Raw genomic sequence first — 20146 nt, 5'->3', positions numbered from 1 at the left:
CCACACAGCCAAATGAGACCTGAGGACAATCTAACCCTAAATTTGGCAGTTAAAAGATTCATTCATGTGACTCTACTTAAGATCAGACAGAAAGATTATATTGCTGTTTATGTGGTTTGATAGTAGTAAATTATCTGGTATGTTAGTTTTCATAAACTATGTGAAGAGTAAAAAGAAAAGGAGTACTTGTGGCACCTTAGAGACTAACCAATTTATTTGAGCATAAGCTTTCATGAGCTACAGCTCACTTCATCGGATGCATACTGTGGAAAGTGTAGAAGATCTTTTTATACACACAAAGCATGAAAAAATACCTCCCCCCACCCCAGTCTCCTGCTGGTAATACAGGTAATACCTATCCTCCATGGTTTTGAGCAAAATCTCCACTGTCCTCTCTCATTGCTCCCCTGCCATGGGGATGCTGCAAATGTCCTCCCACCCTCATCCACCCAACCAATGACTGTAGTAAGGTGCTGACAGTGGGCTTTCCACAGGAAGCTGGCCAGATCGCACAAACCTCTCTTTACCCCAGTCATTGGTGAGAGGAGGGAGAAAATCTAGTAAGACCTAATTTATCCCACCAGAGCAACTAGAAAATTCAGTTCTCATCCCTTCCCTACAGCTGAACAGAGGAGAGGGTAATGACCTAAGAGCGTGGCACTAAACATCGGTGTTAGCAGCGCTAATAATAACAAAACCCACTTCCAAAAGGAAAAGGCATTTCTGATCATACTTTATATTAAGGTTCCATTTATAAATGGTTTTGTAAAGGGGTAATGGATTATTAATAAATGTTATCAGCATGTAATAGACATGTTACAGATGTGTTAGAAATGGCTAATAAGCACATCAATGGAATGTGTTGTAAAAGGTTACCAACAATGATTATAAGCTACCTATTGACCTACTGGACTCTATAAAAATCTAAAAGGACTGATGTAAAGTGGATGAACTATGTATTAAAACATCTGCTAATCATTTATTAACTTTTTTATAAACTATAAATGGAATTTTAATATAAAGTGCAACCAATTTCCTAAAGGTCAGCTTGAAGCTTCTCTTCTGTGAACAGAATAAAAGCCCACTGAAATACAATGAAGTAATTCAGGACTTTTATTTCATAATAAGAATTTTGGGGTGATTTCCACTATAGCTTTTATGCTTATGCAGTCTCTCACACTGAGCTTATAAAATGAACTATGGGAAAAAAGAGAACTAATTGTAATTATTAAGAATATAGCAACTAAGTCTTTTACAGGAAATATTGATACTATCTGAAAATTTGCCCTTTTATGATTTTTCTGCAATTTTTTTCAAAACCCTTTACATTCTTGCTTATTTTTGCCTATTTCCAGCCTCTGCATTGTTTTACTATTATATATATTTTCTCTCTCCTGTAAGGTTGTTTCATCATGGATTTTTTGCTTCAGTTTCTCTTTTTCCCCTTTTGGTATTTTATTGTATGGTATATTTTTATTTCTTTATAGTACTTCTTGTCTTTCTTTTTACTTTTTTCTCTGCTCAGCTAATTGAGATTGGGCTCTAAACTCGATCAGAGTCACTAAAAAATCCTACTGAATTGTCTACTAGGGTGTCTACTAGGTTTCACCAAAATTGTAACATTTCAGTAGGAGACAAAAAGGTGATGGAAATAGAATTATTTTAGTCCCTCCACCTAAGTGATCCATCCCCCGCCTGCTGCGGGCACCAACTGACAGGTCCTGCGACCACACGGGAGAGCTACAGCGCAGCAGCACCTTGGCGTGCACCGGGGCCTGACCTGGGGACGGTGCCGTGTAGACAGGCCTTTCGTCGGCTCATTTCTCGGATTTCGGCAGTGCTGCGTACCCCGGCCTTCCCACATCTTCCCCACTCGCTCCCCTTTAGCCCGTGGCTAGTCACGTCCCTCCGCCCGGCCTGCAGTCCAAGGATCCCCCCCCAGCCTAAAGGGGGGAGGGGTCCACAGGACCTGGAAAACCAAACAATTACAGGGGACAACTAATGAATAACAGGGACAGGAGTCCGGTCAAAGGGTCAAATGAAGGGAACCGGACGGGGACCCCGAGCAGAGAACCCCGGACAGCGCCCACTGCTCCTCAAAGGCGTCAAGGGAGTCAGTGGACGCCGCCCAGAGGAACTCTGCCCGGAGACGGGAACGGACGGAGGATCGGAAATAGGCCCCACAGTCACAGGCGACTCCATCGGCCACCCGGCCTGCAGTGCGGGAGGGGGGCAGCCGGGCCCCAGGCGAGGCAGCGGCAGACCCCGGGCACCCCGGGGATCGGAAAGGAGCGGCAAGAGTGAAGCCACGTGACAAACACTGGGGAAGCCACAGCGGCCGCCTCCACCTCAGGGACCCAACCGCCCCTCAGCCCAGGCAGCCCACCCCGCCGAGCGCCCGGGGGGGGGGGTTGCTGGCCAGGGTCCCGTTCACCTCACTGGGAACGGCGGGAAGTGGAGAGACCGGAACTGTAACTGTTTCAGCGTCCGCCGGGTCCTAGCAACAGCGCGCTCTGCTCTCGTCACTGGGCAACGAGGGAAACAACGTGGGTGCGCATGCGCACATACCCGTGCCATCTCACCTCATCTCTTTCGCTTGCGAACAGGTCAATCCATAATGCAACCGTTCGCCTCTTTGGCTGCGCATGCGCGCACTCACCGGTTCGCCCGAAACAGGAGCGTTGACTCTGCGCGTACACACACACACACCGTCCCCCGACCTCCCGGCTCTTCGTCTCGCACATGCGCAAAGATAAACACAGGCCACGTGTCCTCTGTAGCGCATGCGCAAAAAACGAGCTGTAACGCCCCCTGGCGGAGACTGGGGAAGCTGCTCCCCGTTTTGCCTGTGTCCGACAGTCACGCGGGCGCGCCTCAGCGGTTGGCGGGGAGGTGGAAAGAGACTGGTCACGAGCTACTGTAAGCGGCAGCGAGGCTGTCCCGGCGCATGCTGGGAGCTGTAGTACTCCCGAGACTGAGACTGAACGGAACGTGCGGAGAGCAGGGTGGACAGAGACTACAGCACCCAGGCGGCTGCGCGGCGAGGGGCTGCCCACTGGGATCAGCCCCCTCCCTCTCCCTCTTAATACCTTCAGCGCCGTGCGTGGGGCTGCTGCTACTGCCGTCGCCGCCTTGGCTGTGCTTAGAGGTGACCCTGAGGCTAGGCAGCGACACAGCCGGACAAGCCGCTTCGCCCAGCCATGGTCAGTACCGCTCGGCCTGCGGGGGATACGAAGCTCCCCCTCCCTCTGGAGAATATGGTGGTAACCCCTGCTCCCCCTCCGTACGTGTGAGAGGGTAACCCCTACATGTGGTGAGGGCCTGGGGTACAGATCCCTCCCGCACCCCCTCTCTGTGTATGCGGGAGATCTGTACCCCTTACCTGGAGTGAGGGCCTGGGATGCAGATCCCCTTCCCTGTGTGGGTGAGGGCCTGGGGAACAGATTCCCCTCCCCGTGTATGTGGGGGACCTGTACCCCCTATCTGGGGTGAGGGCGGGGGTACGGAGCCCCCAATGCCCGCTGGTGTGTGGGTGTGGGGGGAGGGGGGTGACCCTGTGCAGTTCCTGGTGGGACGGGGGCGTGTGCGGAGTCTGTAGCCTGCGCCCGTCCTTGGCAGGAGGGTCGGGGGGTAGGGCGGGCAGGAGGGGCCCCGGGACCGGGCGGCCCCGTTTATCGGTCAGGCGCCATCGTTCCTATGCTGGGGTGACCCCTTATCCTTGCAGCAGAGGACACGGCGGCTGCAGCCTGGGCCGGAGCCTGGAGTGGTTCCCGAACGCTGCAGGCTGGGGCGCTTGCCGCGGGCACACCGGCGTGAGCAGTGGCTGTGGACAGAGCTGCCAGCTGTTGGGTAAAATCTTGGTGTGGTTTTATAGAAACCGTCTGTTAATTGCTGGAGTGCGGGAGGGGAAGTGGGTGACGTCGCTTTTCGTAGTGTCTCGAGGTGACTTTGAAAGTGTTCTCTAGTGGGTTATTGTGGAAGCAGCGCACCTGAGTCTCAGACTGTTCCAGCCAGGGGTGCATGTCTGCTGCTGCATTCAAACTAGCAGTTATAATTCACTGTTTTCCATAAAGTGCTGTATCCTGATCTAGAAGGTCACATCCTGATCTAGAATGTCACCGGTCATGGGGATTATATGGCGTTTTTCTCTGTGTTACTTTCCAGTTCCTTTTCTGTTCGAGCTGTGTGACTTAGGCAGGTTAGAACATCAGGGACCTCAGGAGGTCATCTAGTCCAACCCCCTGCTCAAAGCAGGACCAATCCCCAATTTTTGCCCCAGATCCCAAATGGTCCCCTCAAGGATTGAACTCACAGCCCTGGGTTTAGCAGGCCAGTGCTCAAACCACTGAGCTACCCCCCCCCCCACCCCCAAATGATGTAGTTGGGTGGGAAGGGATGGGCACTGGAACTAATCCCAGACACTAGCCCTGGATTTCAGTTGCATTTCTTCTTCTTATGTTAATAGTGAAATGATTGAGTTGAAAAGCTGTTTTGCTTGGAAAGGCCTGAGATATAAACATTCTTGTTTCTATGTTAAAATAGGTGTTAATGATGTCACTAAAAGCATTGCAAGGAGCTATATTCATTACACTGCTTCTCTCCTTTCTGGTGTAACAATAAGGCGCACGCTGCCTGTGCTCTGGCCTTAAGTTTCAAGTCACTTCCATTTCCTATGTATGATGCATCTAGAAATTTGTTCAGGTTAAATGTGTAAAGTGATGTATAAATTACTTGCTTCCTGTCACTATCTAATGTATATACGGAGATGATCCTTCTTCTATCTCTAGTAATGGATTTATTTTTTGTTTTGCCCCTCATGTCTTCCTTGACCCTAAATCCTGCTCTTCAATTCCAGATTTTTCTACCCCACTCTTGTTTTATTTGTGTATCTAAAATGCTACTCTAGTGATGTCTAGTCCCTGGAGAACCTTATCGTTTTGATTTCATGTTCGCTACTCCAGTCATGTCAATTCAGGATGTTCCCAATCCCATTTAGTATTAGGGATGACAGTTTTGAAATTTCTGAAAACAAAGTCCCCCATGATTTGGTATAATTGCCATTAGCCAAATCCTCATGTGAACAACGCTCACATTTAGGAGCGCCTGTCTCAACTTCCACTTTAAAGGAACGGACTGGGGGACACTACGTCGGTACAGTACTTGCACATAGCTAGTAACTTCAAGTGCTAAATTTTCTCACAACTCTCTGAAATGTATCAGAATGCAGTTTTCTCAACTAATTCCTCTACTCAAATGTGGAAAGGACAGAATGAAAGTCTGAGACAAGGTGACTAAGGCAGTATCTCTTATTGGAACAAATTTGTTGGTGAAAGAAATGAGAAGACCTCTGTAGAGCTCAAAAGTGTATCTCTTTTTATTGGACCAACTTCTGTTGGTGAAAGATATTCCCTCGTGCACCTTGTTTTTCTCATATATGGGACCAGCACAGCTACCATGCGACTTCAAATGAGTTGGTCTGTCAGCCAAGTCTTATTGGTCTGATATCTGACTCTTAAGCTTTCAGCTTCAGTAATATTGACTACTTATAGTTTTTAAAATGTTTTATCAAGCAAGGTGGGTTACTGCTAAAACTTGAACTGTGCATGGACTACTGTCCTCTTAATCCCACTTTCCTGGATGTTGTAAAGCAAGGTACGTTATCACAGTTAGTAATTAAGTTACGGATTGGCAAGGCCTTTTGTAACACAGTCCACCTCTGTGTAGGGAGGATATAGTTCTACCCCCTCCCCTGCCTCCTGCTGACAGAGGACAATCTGATATTAATTTGAAACTATCCTTTGTAACTACCTGCAGCATAGCTAGCTTATTTGTTTTGTTAAATAGTACTGTATCCAGCAAGTTTGAGAAGTCCTAAATCTGTTAAAATTGAAGGTGTTATACTTTGCAAAAGATACTAATTAAGGCAATAAGCACTTACTTAAAAGTATGGCGGGGAAGGGAATAAATGGTGCTGATGTCAGTCTCCAGGTTTGAGATTGGAAGCTTGTGCTCTGTAACCAAGTATTCTTTTAAAAAAGGCTATTTTAATATATTGTCCTCCCCTTCAGAATTCTACTTGTTGTCTTTTGAAGCTATCTGAGGATACAGAGGTCCTGTACACGCGAATACAATGAAACACTTTATTTTTCCACCCTTTCTCTTGTAGAGAACTAAATATTCCATACCCTTTCCTGGCTCTCTTCCACACTTTTTTGAATTTGACAGGGGAGGTATAAATAGCTTCAAAATATGTTAATTGAACTTATTCTATATATTTCATGTAACAAACTCTAAAAACTGGCAACAACTAAAGGTCACTGCTTTAGTTACCAGAACATGAAAGCATTCTTATTAAAGTTCAGTGTAGGAGCCAAGTCACAGATTAAAATGACTGTCCTATGTACCTAAGATTCCTTTCTGAAAGAATGGGCCTCCATGTAAAGGGACATGATCATCTTGACATCTAGCAAGTTTAAAACAAAACTGATTTTAAAAGTAGCTTCAGTGGCTCAGTGCTGCTATATCTTGCCATTTTTGTGATTAAAACAAATCACAATATTTAGTGGTTGTTTTTAACTCCCTAGCTCCTGACTCTAGAGACCATGTGCATGAAAACCTGTTTTTGTCTAACAAACAAAAAAACCTCTAATACTCATTGTTGCAGAGAAGAAGCTTGAATACATGAAGTGAGTGCATTCTAAAGGGTCAACCTAGACAGCTAATAAACAGTTAATAAAATAGTATTATGAATTGGACCATGAATTTGAGAGCGCCCTACTTTTGGGAACCATCATAAGCTATACTAGTATGGTGATGGAGGGCTTGTCTACACTTATCGGGGGATCAACACGCAGTGATCGATGCATCAAATCAACTGCAGATCACTCTCCCGTCGACTCCTGTACCCCACATGAACGAGAATTACAACAATTAAGGATTTTGATATTGCGAATCTTGTCCCACCATTTGACCCTATAAACAGACTGAAGACAGGAAACTTGATCAGTGCCATATGCACAATTGTGGCAGTGACTGTCCATGTCTCATAACCGAATAGAAGTGTTGTAAGACATTTAGCTTAGTACTTACTTTTGATGCCCCTGTGTCATTCCATAGGACGTGTGACAGCATTCCAGATGCAGAGCTGGCTTTGGCTATGCAATGGATAATCTCATCAATTGTGACCGCATAATCCCTAGATAGCAAAATTTCTCCATGGACTGGAGCAGTGTTGTTCTTCTTAATAATTGCATAGACATGCTCCAACACTGGTTGGTACAGTACTTCTGTTTTCTTTATGCTGATTGTGAAACCAAAATGAATGACTGCACAAGCAAAGTGATCAGTTATAAACTGAATGTCCTGCATCGACTAAGCAATCATTGCACAATCAGCCAAAAAAAAAAAAAAGCTGCTTACTGAGTAAATCTGCAACTTTCATGCAAGCATGAAAGCATTGCAGATTGAAAAACTTCCCATCTGTGTGGATCTAGATAAATACTCTTCTGTCAATCTCATTAAATGTATCCATAAGCATAGCTTTCAAAAGGATGGAAGAGAGTGTGGGAGCCAGCACTTGACTTTGGTGCCACTGATGACTGGAAAAGGTTCTGATATCTCGCCATTTTCCACCACACTGGCCATCTGCCCATCATGGAAGCACTGAATGACAGAAAAAACTCTACAGGGCATCCAAACATGAACAAAATTTTCCTGAGTGCCTTGCGATTTAGACTCTAAAGCTTTAGCTGAGTCGACAAAGAGCATGGTTTTGCTCCATGCACTCTGCCTGAAGCTGATTGGCTGTGAAGATCATGTATGTAGTGCCCCATATAGACAGAAATCCATACTGAGATTTGAGGAGGATAGCTAGGTCTTTACTAATTCTTGACTGGATCTTAAGTTTTTCCCAGCAACAGGGAAATGCCACAGTAAGTATCACAGTTTGCCCTATCCCCCTTCTATTTATAGAGGTGGACAATGTTGGCATCCTTAAAATCCTGTGGCAGTGACTCTTGCTCCCAGATAATGCAGAAGAGCCGTGTGAGGTGCATTGGAGTGTGGTAGCCACCCAGCTTATAGATATTTTCTGGAATGTCATCTAGTCCATGTGCTTTCCCTTTTGACAACTGCTTGATTGCAGTTATAGTGTCATAAATTGGGGTCTAGTATAAGCTAGTCTTTCAGTGAACATTGTGGAAGAGCATTTGGAAGGGTGATTGAGATGCCAAATGAAGTGTTCCATCCATTGGCCAAGTATTTCTTTTTGTCAATCAAGAGTCTGTTGCTGTCTGGGGCTCATATAGAGGTTATTCTGTTGTACCTCGGTCCATACGCAGCACAAAGGCAGGCAAAAAAGCATTTGGTATTTTTGCAGTCTTCTGCTAGTTGTAACTCTGCCAGTTCCTTTTTCCACTAATGGTTTTTCATTTGCTCAAGTCTGTTTTACTCAATGATGTGCAGTCTTCCTAGCTGCAGAATCCTTGTCTGCTGTGTAGACTTGGAGGGCAACATGTGGTGAGTTCAAGAACTGACATTCTCATCAAATAAGTCCTGATGTTTCCTTTTTAATATAGCTGAGAACTTCAGCAGACATTGTTTTTTCCACACTGTCTCAGCATCCACTAAGGCTTCTGTAACTGAGGGAAATGCTTCCATGTGTTTGCTGGAATTCAGAACTGTCACAATTTTCCAGACTTGAAATTCTGATTTTTTTTTTTTCTTCCCTGGCTTGATTTGTTGTCTGTTGCTTGAGAGCAATATGGAGGGACACTGTACCTCTCAGGAGGCAAGTGAGCCGTAAATCATGGAGAGCTCTTAATCTGATATGATGATGATGATATAATTGATCATGGGCTAGTGTTTTGAACAAGGATGCATCTAGGTTGTCTTATACTTGTTGGCCTGTTGAAACAGTGTATTGATGAGGACAATGAGGTCGTACATGTTGCATTTGGAAAGTAGTAGCAAGCTGCTAGAGTTTGTGTTACCAACTCCATTACTAACTGTCTGGGTCACCTTTCCTGGACATCGTCATAATTGGTATAAGTACTTTCATATGCATATAAATGTTCACACTAGAGTTTTTGCCAGCGTAACCATACAAACAAAACCTTCCTAGTGTAAACAAGCTCTAAAACAAAGAGGTCTTGCTCTTTTCATCCTTGGTATTTTTCACACTTGCAGATATGGTAGCTTCACCTCAAACCTCAGAGATTGGTCTGAGGCTGTATGAGAACTTGACATAACACACACCACCCTTTCCTCGGCCTCTGGATATTGGGCGGGGGGGGGAGGGGAGATTCTTGTGCAGTGAAAAACAGTATACATACCAGCCTTTTGCCTACTGCTTTATTTAATAAGAACGGCCATACTGGGTCATATCAATGGTCCATCTAGCCCAGTATACAGTCTTCCAACAGTGGCCAATGCCAGGTGCCCCAGAGGGAATGAACAGAACAGGTAATCATAAAGTGATGCCACAAGCTAGGAATGGGTGACAGGATGCAAACAGAGGCTAGGGACACCATCCCTGCCCATCCTCGCTAATAGCCATTGATGGACCTATCCTCCATCAACTTACAGGGTTCAGAAAAGAACTAGGTTATAGTCTTGGCCTTCTCAACATCCTCTGGTAAAGAGTTCTACAGACTGACTATGCGTTATGTGGAAAAAATACTTCCTTTTTGTTTTTAAATCTGCTGCCTGTTAATTTCATTTGCTGACCCTTAGTTCTTGTGTTATAAGAAGGAGTAAATTCTTCCTTATTTACTTTCTCCACACCAATCATGGTTTTTTAGTTGTCTCTTTTTCAAGTTGAAATGGGGTGACCACATCTGCACCCAGTATTCAAGATGTGGGCGTGCCATGGATTTATATAGAGGCAATATATTTTCTGTTTTTATTTATCTCTTAATGATTCCCAACATTCTGTTCACTTCTTTGACTGCTGCTGCACACTGAGTGGATGTTTTCAGAGAACTATCCACAATGATTCCAAGATCTTTCTTGAACATATCACTTGAACTGCTACATAACTTTTTAGTTGGTGTCCTATTTACAGTTCCATCAGATATCTAGGTTTGCAGTATTCTACAAATCTCCACTTGCAAGTAAATCTGCAAATTTAACGTAATGAGAGCAGTCTAATATAGTGTGATATAATTCTACGCTGCATATTCTGCCAATCTTCTGAAGACTTGTATAGGCTCTCCAATAAGTTTGAAGCATAAAAGCTACATAGTGGTCTAATGGAATTTTGTGACTCTGTATTTGAAGTGCCTATGCTTTAAAAAGGCAGTATTTTTCCCCATACATTAAATTGTTCTGGCCTTCATTTAAAATACTTCCCATCACTCTCTTCCGTACAAAGTGCAAACAAGCCTTGGAATATTTCAGGTTCTGGGGTTTCAAGTTGCAGCTTTTTGGCTACCTTTCTGCAGGTCTAGTCTGCTCTCAGAAGACATTTGGGAGTGCAGCTATTGGTTTGAAAGAAAAGCAGAATCCTAGGAGCTGACCCTGTGCTGGGTTTTTGCACATGCTTCACATCCAGAAGTATTAAATATTTGAATGCTCTTTCTACAATAACTACTGAAAATGCTTAATGGCTCTCTAATCAGGGAAAACTGTATTACCAGCAATGTGTTAGCTAAGTCTGTCTATTTCTTTTACAGTCTGAACCAATTAGAGTCCTAGTGACTGGAGCTGCTGGTCAGATCGCCTATTCTCTGCTCTACAGCATTGCCAAGGGAGATGTCTTTGGCAAAGAACAGGTAATGGTTCAACTGAACTGTCACGTGTCATGTTCAACAGTATTGAAGAAACTAGAATCTGTAAAATCTCTTGATAAACTTGGAGTTAAGTTTTCCTGTGAGCCTTCACATTTCATGCAAAGACATAAGTTACTGTTCTAAGTGTAGGGTTGCCAACCCTCCTGGTTTTCCCGGGAGTCGCCCAGTATTGGGCTCTATCTCCCGGAGGCTACTGAAGCCAAATGGGGAGATTTTAGGCCGTTAAAAGTCCAGCAGCGCAGTGGGGCTAAGGCAGGCTCCCTGGCCCCATGCCGCTCCAAGAAGTGGCCAGCATGTCCCTGTGGTCCCTGGGAGGTGGACGGGGGTCTCCGTGGGCTGCCTGCACCCCAAGCACAGACTCCGCAGCTCCCATTGGCCAGGAACTGCAGCCAATGGGAGCTGCAGGGGTGATACCTGCAGGCAGAGGCAGTGCACAGAGCCCCCTGGCTCTCGCTCTCCCCCCCCCGCCCCTCAAGATGCAGGCATGTGCTGGCCGCTTCCAGGAACAGCACAGGGCCAGGGCAGGCAGGGAGCCTGCCTTACCCCCATTGTACCGCCAACCAGCTGGAACCCGCACCCCAGCCCTGAGCCCCCTCCCAGAGCCTGCACCCGCTGCCTGAGCCTCCACCAACACCCAAACTCCCTCCCAGAGCTTGCACCCCAATTCCCTGCCTAAGGTTTAGCCCAGAGCCCCCTCCCACACTCTGAACCCCCCAGCCCAGAGCCCGCACCCCCTCCTACACCCCAAACCCCTGTGCCAGCCTGGTGAAAGGGAGTGAGCGACAGAGGGAGGGGAGATGGAGTGAGCGGGGCAGGGAAAGGGTGTTTGGGTTTGTGTGATTAGACTGTTGCCAATCCTAGCAGTGAGCCTGAAGAGAAGAAATAGAGCCTTGAGATATTCTGCATCCTGGTTTTTATATGCATTCAATGCTGAATTGTGGTGCTGCTGTTAGTCACTCTGTCTTAGTAAATGGGCTGTTATACATTCCCATCTCTCCCAAAAGGTGATATTAACTAATATCTGGCTGCAGGAGGAAATAATTGAAAACCTGAAGCCTACACTTATTGTTCCATATGCTTTTAAATTACTTTGTTTTACAGCCTCTTGTTCTTATACTGCTGGATATCACTCCCATGATGACTGTACTGGATGGCGTAATGATGGAACTACAAGACTGTGCCCTTCCGCTGCTGAGAGGTGACCAAAAGGAATACAGACTCTTAAAGTTAACTTAGCTTGATTAACTGCAAACTGTAAGAGAAATAGGATCAACTCTTCAGATATGGGTGTAATACTTGCATATGTAAAATTGCTATTTGCATACATAATGATTGGGAATTTGTTTATACTATTTAAGCCTTGAAAGTAAGATGGCAAACAGTTGGCTGCTTGAACTATCATGTCACGATGGGCCTCCTGGCCTAGTAGTGAAATAGCTTTGTCTTTTCTGATATGCCAGTCCTCTTTCTGAGAAGGTTATAAAACAAACTCTTAAAATCAAATCATTTCTCAATTTTGTCTTTATTTCAGTGATCAACTTGTGTAACAAATTCTGGATTCTCAAGTATAGTCTCTTGAGGTGGAAGAAAGTGAGCTAATGGGCAATGCTGTAGTTATTATAGTAATGGTTTCAAATATCAGTTGATAAATAAAACTTCCCAGACTGTGTAGTCTTACTCAACCTTCTCCAGTGTGAATTGATATTGCTGGTTACTGAGGAAAGGAAAACTCATTTGGGTCATACACAAAAATCCAATGCCATTACATGGGTTGGAAGGGATGGGGAAGTGAGGAGTACTATGTATAGGGTACATCAAAGGGTATAGGCAAACAAATGAGGATGGATACTTCATTCATGTTAGGAAGTTGCTAACACCCATCGACAACTTAGTGTAAGGAAAGAGCAGTAATTAAACTAGTAAAGATGGGCATTTGCTCTCTGGGTGTGTCTTTGTCACAGCTGCCTGTCTGATTAGTGCTTTAAATAGAAGGTAGTCCAAAGAATAATTCCATTGATGTTGCCATAGAATTCCCCAAAAGATTGGTCTGTTACTAATTCTGTCTCTTCCCTCCTTTGCTTACAGAGGTCATCGCAACAGACAAGGAGGAGGTTGCATTTAAAGATCTTGATATAGCTGTTCTGGTTGGTGCCATGCCAAGGAGAGAGGGCATGGAGAGGAAAGATTTACTCAAAGCAAATGTGAAAATTTTTAAATCCCAGGGTGCAGCCTTGGACAAGTATGCCAAGAAGACTGTCAAGGTGATTACAGAAACTATTTTATTTTTTAACTGGAAACTCTTTACCAAGCAACTTAAAGATCCCAGCAAGAGCTGTAGAGTAGTACAGATGTAGCATAAGGACAAATTTTGTTTTACGGAAGTCTTGCTTCTCAAATGCTCTGAATTGGCCAAAGCCTGAGTGGAGGCATCCTGTTAGACCCCCTAGTTGATCTAGGGAATGATCCCAGTCCATTCACTGAACCATCTTCTAGGTAGGAGTGTGTAGTGTCCTGCAGTTACTCTTCAGAGGTGAGGAGCAGTAGAGTGAGACAAGGTGGCCTCCTATTGATGATATCACATGCAGATGAACAACCAGTTTACCGATGCAAACTTGGCTCCTATTTCATATGAATCTGTAGCTTTAATTTAATGACTTCTGTATCAGTCAAAAGTCACAAAATAAAAGGCTTTGTTTTAGATTTAGTTTTTAATGTCTCTTTCCAGTAGCTCAGGTACAATGAACAGAATCATGTGGCTTCCCTCCTACAGCTCCTAATCTCATACTCATGCTCCCACTGTGCTTTGTAACTGACTTGAATGCCTGCTTCCTCTGCTGATGAACTTCCAGCTGAGTCTACAGGGCTGTTGAGCGTTTTCTACAGTTGAAATAAAAATTAGCATCCGCTCTTACAGAGTAATGGGGAACTAAGAAGTTGGAATATCAAAAAGGGAAATATAAAAGCATGTCTCTAGATCCGCTCACTAGATGGAGGCTGTATGGAGCTTGACACTGTTTTTTTTTTCTTCATCAATTAATCTCCTTTTCATATTAAGAGAAACTGATTTAATTTGAGACACAGCATCTTACTTCAAATAGGCAACAATTCCTTCAGTCATAACTGATCATGTAAAGCGGTGTCATCTAGTAGAACTACCTTAAATGGGAAACTTTAATGGGGGTGGTGGGGAGAGCAGAAAGCAAGCAAAGAGCTGACTAGTTTGTGTGTATAGTCCTTTTAATGTATTAAGAGATTGTGGGGGATTTTTGCGTGGCAGGGTAACTAGACTGGAGGTCAGTGGCGCTGACCTCTAAATACTGGTCTCCTTTTATTATAGAGGCACTTGTGAAGAAGCATTTAAAAAGAACTGTCCTGTGATTCTATATTTATGATATCCTCTTGAGTAATTTTTTTTTTGATGAAGGACTTTCAGTTAATGATTGTATACAATATGTTTAGGATTTAAACAAGACTTTTTGTCTTCATTTCTTGACAGCTTCTTTGGAGTAAAGCCTTTTCTTTACAAATGCTGAATATTGTGTTTTCCCAGCTGAGGGACATGAATTTGCAGAAACTGTAGCTTGGCTAAAAAGTTGACTTCTCTTCTCGTCCCACTCCCCTTCATTGCCTTCCTAGGTTGTGGTGGTAGGAAATCCAGCAAATACCAACTGCTTGACTGCTTCAAAGTCAGCTCCCTCAATACCAAAAGAAAACTTCAGCTGTCTAACTCGTTTGGACCAGAACCGAGCTAAAGCCCAGGTAGGAAGAATCCATCCAGGGCTAGAAGACCTTCTTATGTCTGACTTATAAAGAAATGTTTAAATTTAAGCTCTCTCAGAAAGTAGTATGTTATACTTAGATGTACTAAACACTTAAAGTGTAGCTGAAATTAGTCTGTTCCATGTCTTTTCTAAATTCAAATTAGATTGCTCTGAGACTTGGTGTAACTGCTAGTGATGTGAAGAATGTCATCATCTGGGGGAACCACTCCTCCACTCAGTACCCAGATGTTAACCATGCTAAGGTGAAAGTGCAAGGAAAGGAAGTTGGAGTTTATGAAGCTGTAAAAGATGACAGCTGGCTGAAGGGTGACTTTATCATGGTAAGATTTTCTGTTTATTAATGATCTCTCAGCATAATTATACTATACTGTGTTCCTGTTGGACTAATTCTGACTCAGTGTAAAAAGCTAGTGTTAATATACACACCATGGAAATCTTATGGGAAACTTTAGCAAAGTAAATCTTCCAGTCCTACTAAAATCATTGGTCTTCAAATAGCTTGTCAGAATAATCCTATATTTGCATCTTTAAAATCTGTAGTCCTGTTCCTGTGGTGCTTTCTTTTGCATAAACCTAAATAAGTATGCTAGCTGGATTTTTTTCCTGCTGAAATGATCAACCGTGAAAGTTAATGTTGAGAGTCAAAATTGCTGCCACTGGGTATCATCTGGTGTCCTAGCTTAGGAGAAGATAGTTCACTTTTCAGTAATTTTAGTCCAAAGAATTGGAAAAGCTCCCCTCTGAATATACTGATCATTACTTGGGGATGACAGTTCTGGGGTGTCTGTGGTTTGTTTTTTTTTCTAAGGCTGCCATTTTCTAACTCAAGGATTCTGTGGTTTGACTGCTGAGCAGTGGGTCCCATAAAGAATTTGAATTGCCTGTGCTCCATAGGCTTTGCTACCTTCTAGCTTGTTTCTGGGTGCAGTTTAAATTTGTTTGGCCTATTAAACGAGTCCTTTGCTTGCTCTGTAAGGTTGTGAGGTCCAGTCCCTCTTTTCTAATTATTATACGCTCACAGTTGAGGTGTTGGAGTCCCTAGATTTAAACAGGAGGGCTTCAGTGCTGGATCCTTGACTCTGGCCTGCTGCACACAGTGGGGATAGGCCCTCATGGATATATCATATAGCTGGTCTGTTACGTGTATGTGTGTATTGTCTGAGGGGATAGTAAGACTGTTTAGAGGTGCTTGCTTCCTAGGGGATGAGTTGGGGTCTAACTGGTACAGAGTCAGTGAACAAACTTTGGCTGTTATAAATATTGTACATGAATGAGACTTGCTATTTATGTATACATTTCAGCAATTAGCTTAGTTTGACATAAGTGTCTTCGAAAAGAGACAGGGATCTTCAGGTACTATCAGATGACTCGATAGCATGTGAAATAGGTTCTATGTAATCTTTAAAGTTGCTTGATAACATGTGTGTCCCACATGAGCTAAGTAGTTCACTTCTAGTCTTCAGCTGGCCACTAAACTATAAATGTTCTGCCATAAATTAACCTATACATAAGGCCCTACTTAATTTGCGGTATTGTAGATTTTGCAGTATTAGGCTTCCACCGCAGTTTTGTCAGATGTGTGGCTGACAACAGGAGCCTCAGACAGGCAGCTGACAGTGGGAGCAGGTTTTTCCAAATTATTGCAAATAATAAAGGTCCTTTTTTTTTTTTTTTCCACATCTTGTCTGAAACTGTCATTTGACAATCATCCTGCAATTCAAGTAGGGCCTTACCTATAAACTTTAAAAAAAGCTTCAGTTACTGAACCGAAACTGGTACAGATCACCTGATGTGATGCTTGTGAAAGATCCTACATTGACAGCCCCGTAGGATAGGCTGCTAGCCACAAACCTGGTACAACAAGAAACCTAGCCCTGCCAGCCTTCCCAACCCTTCAGTGTGTCTCAGCCTTGACCCTTGCAGAACATTTCTAGGCTGTTAGCCTGTTCTACTTCAGTGTTACAGCTGCTTATTGGTAGGATTGTATATCTGCCATAATGCAACTGTGAACATCTTGCTCTCCAACTGAGGGTTTTTAGTGAAGACTATACAAAACTTTCTCCCATAACAATTACTCTTGAGGTATTTTTGTGCCAAAAAGTTAAATTCTATGCACAATATTTTAAAATTCTGCATATTTGTCAAAATAACACCATATAATCATGCCAATTTCAATTATTTTTGGTAATTCATTTCAAAATACCTGTTATCAAGTATGTCTGTCTGTGTTGTTACAGACAACAAAAAAGATTCAGAAAATGTGTTTTGAAAAATTCCTTGCTAGGCATATGAATACAGAACTGAGTAATTCATTTAAACTACAATACAGAAACTTTTCGCACCCCCTTCAGAAGTACAAAGGCTTGGGGGAGTCGGGGTAATGGAGGAACTGCAGGAGAGGGAAAAAATTGCTGGGAAGGAGCCTGGGAGTGAACCTTGAGAGTGTTCGGTATGGGTGGGAGAAATATGGAACAGTGGGGGAGGGATTGTTGGTGAGCCTTTCCTATGCAAACCCTGGCTGACCCCTAGCCTCTCCCATTCAGTCAGGTACATCTGCTCTGTCCCCATGTGTCCTTGTATCTCCCACTCCCCATTCAGCCTCTGGCTCAATATTGTCACCCCACGAGCTCCTGTGCCCCTGCTCTAGTCTGTCCCCCCTCACTAGCCCTTCTGAACCCCAGTTTGTGTGACCCACCCACCCGCCCCCAGCAGCCTAGTGTGTCCTGCTCTCTGTCCCTCCCATATCCTATGACTCCTCATGGACAGGGCCCTGTCCGGAAGTCAGCCTCTGCCCCTTCCCTCTCCACAGCTGGCTGCTTCCTCCGATGAGCCAGCTGCCCTCTCTTCTGTCACCACGTGAACCTGTAGTGGGCAAAAGGTGTAAGTGCATCTTCCCTTCACCTCTCCATCAGAATCAATTCTGTGGGGGACATAAATTCTGCACTTGCACAGTGGGCAGAATTCCCCCAGCAGTAGTCTGTTAGCAGTAACTAGACGACAAAGCCACTGCTTGCTTGCTTAAACCTAGTGTCATTTATGGACTATATGCAAATGAGATGTCCAATTCTGGGGGTTTTTTTGTCTTTACTACAGACTGTTCAGCAACGTGGTGCAGCTGTTATTAAAGCCAGGAAGCTGTCCAGTGCAATGTCAGCTGCCAAAGCTATCTGTGACCATGTGAGGGACATGTGGTTTGGCACTCCAGAGGTAAATATTGCTATGGCACATTCAGAGGTGCTCATGACTAATCTCTTTAAACTTCTGTGTTTTTTAATGTCCTTCTGCACTGGGTAGATTAATATGTCTAATCATGAGTGACCGAAGATATTACACACTTGGGACTATAACAAATGCAGCAAGGCTTTCTATAGTATAGACTTGGGGAGCGGGGGAGTTTCTATAAGAAATTAAATTTGTGCCCACTGTAATAGCAAGGAAAGCTATTTATCACTAACTTTTTGTTTTCAGGGGGAATTTGTTTCCATGGGAGTCATTTCTGATGGAAATTCCTATGGTATCCCAGAGGATTTGCTCTATTCATTCCCTGTTGTAATCAAGGTAACTACACTATTTAAATCTATCAAGGTTTAATTTTGAAATGTCTTGAGTGGGAGGTTATGTAGATTTCAGTGGTAGCATTTTAGGATTTGGATCATTGGTGCTGTGAAGCAGGCTTTCAACATACTTCTGCCTACCGTGAGATGCCCATTACACTCACTGTTCCATAATTTGGCAAATGAATATTGGATGGCCGCAGAAAAGCGTAGTCTGAAGTGTAGGGAGAAGGAGGCTGAAAGAATACACTGCAACTAACCTTCTACACTGAATTTGAAGAAAAATATTAATGCTCTTAAGACTGCTCAGGTAAAAAGAAATTAGAGACATAAGTCCATCTGCTTCACAGTAAGCTTGTTTGGGGATATTTACATGTAAATTTACCATATCTTGTAACTGTTATCTAGAATGGGATTTCTCATTCAGGTGGCAAACTCTAGTCACTAAAGTACATCAGACTTCGAGACACAGATCTGCTCCACACCATCACTTGGTTTCAGTTGGAGCAAGCATGTGTTCTAACACAATTTCTGGACCACAGATTAGCATTTGTGTTCAGAGGTGTAACTCATTTCACTATAGTACCTAAACTGCAAAATTAGGTGCTGCTTTTAGACTGTACAAGACTTGTTCTCATACAGACTAACTTTCAAACAGGATAAAACCTGGAAGTTTGTTGAAGGTCTTCCTATTAATGACTTCTCCCGAGAGAAGATGGATCTGACTACAAAGGAGTTGATGGAAGAAAAGGAGACTGCTGTGGCATTTATTTCCAGTCCATGACTAGCCGGTCATCAAGGTTTAGAAAATCCCTCAAAAGCTGAAGAGTCTAAAAGTCGTCTGTAAATCTAGTAACCCATGCAGTTGCTGTATTCAAGCTTTTGTTTTGTGGCAGCCATTCATTTTAACGGTCACATGCTTATTGGTACACATGTGCCTATTATCAAGAGTTCTTGGCAGTTAAACATACAAGCGATTCAAAATCTGTTCTCCCCCAAAAAAACCCCATAACTGGTCAGTAATACATGTTTTCTGTATCAAATAGAGACTAGTAATTCAGTCTTGTTCAGAAATTGGCACTGGTGGCATTTGAATTATTATCTCGATCAGGGTTAACAGTCAAGTGGCTTAATATTAAAAGGAAGATAAAAATGTCAGTAGTTCTCCTTGAACTAATACTTTCCTATTTTAAAAATGCAAGAAGGAAATTAGTTGATGGATACAGAGCATGTACTGTTCATTCTGGTTATACTTCACTGTGTTTGTAATAGAAACATTAAAGGATGGTTAATTGCACAATGGATACCGATCACCTTTTCCCTGTCTTTTTTCTGACTTCTAAACCTACTTTTGCCTCTGTAAATTGTGTGATGGGCAGGATACCTCTCTGGGCAGCCCTATAACTGATGGTTTTGTAAAAAATATTCTCTTGTGTTCAATCTTGAGTTAAAGGGGCAGGGGAGAAGAGCAAAGCTTAGAAGGTATGGATATAGGCTACTACAGGTCTTTGGGAAGTCTTATTAATGATTTAGCACTTCCGTGTTGCTCTTTCCAACTAAAATACCCCTTTATTCTATTTGTGCTGTGGTTAGAAAAACAGACAGTTGAGTTTTGTCCTGGGATGGGTAAATTAGACATTCTAATTAGAGCTCAGGAGCTGCAGTAGTTCAGGACTAGAATACAGATACAGCAGATACCTAGAAACGTGAAAGGATGTCTGTGATACAACTGACAGATATTAGCTTAATAGGAGAAACTACTAATGTGTAATCGGGGTCAAGGTCCTGTGACAGACTCAAGCATTCAAGTGACATTCTTTTGCTTACCTGCATGTCTACCTTCTTTTAATCCCTGGCTACAGTACCCTGCTAACTAATGAAAGCAATTATTGTGAATGTACTAGTATCTCGCTGCCCTGCCGAACAGGTGTTTAGAGGACATAGGCAGCTAAAGACTACATCTCATGTTTAGAGCAGCTCTCTCCCTTCCACCCACTTCTAGAGCAGACGCATGCTAGAG

At 43.6% G+C, this 20146-nt stretch overlaps 2 protein-coding genes across 4 annotated transcripts in view; one reads left to right on the top strand and one right to left on the bottom strand.

Annotated features, from left to right (window-relative positions):
- LOC102938329 (WD repeat containing planar cell polarity effector) overlaps window positions 1–2866 on the bottom strand; it is a 255151-nt gene extending 252285 nt beyond the window's left edge. For all 3 annotated transcript variants that reach the window (XM_007062889.4, XM_043543984.1, XM_043543985.1), the window contains exon 1: window positions 2660–2866. The gene's annotated coding sequence lies outside the window, so the exon portion shown is untranslated. The remainder of the gene's footprint in view (window positions 1–2659) is intronic.
- On the top strand, window positions 2811–19430 carry MDH1 (malate dehydrogenase 1). Its single transcript, XM_037896079.2, has 9 exons — window positions 2811–3203; window positions 10674–10772; window positions 11892–11988; window positions 12876–13051; window positions 14427–14549; window positions 14716–14892; window positions 17666–17779; window positions 18041–18130; window positions 18785–19430. Exons 1-9 carry the CDS (start codon window positions 3201–3203, stop codon window positions 18908–18910), a joined length of 1005 nt encoding a protein of 334 aa, XP_037752007.1. The 5' UTR covers window positions 2811–3200; the 3' UTR covers window positions 18911–19430.
- Window positions 19431–20146: the final 716 nt, after the last annotated feature.

This window comes from Chelonia mydas, chromosome 3, assembly GCF_015237465.2.
Source record: "Chelonia mydas isolate rCheMyd1 chromosome 3, rCheMyd1.pri.v2, whole genome shotgun sequence".
Classification (NCBI taxonomy): domain Eukaryota; kingdom Metazoa; phylum Chordata; order Testudines; family Cheloniidae; genus Chelonia; species Chelonia mydas.
This window is presented reverse-complemented; position numbering and strand designations above follow the sequence as displayed.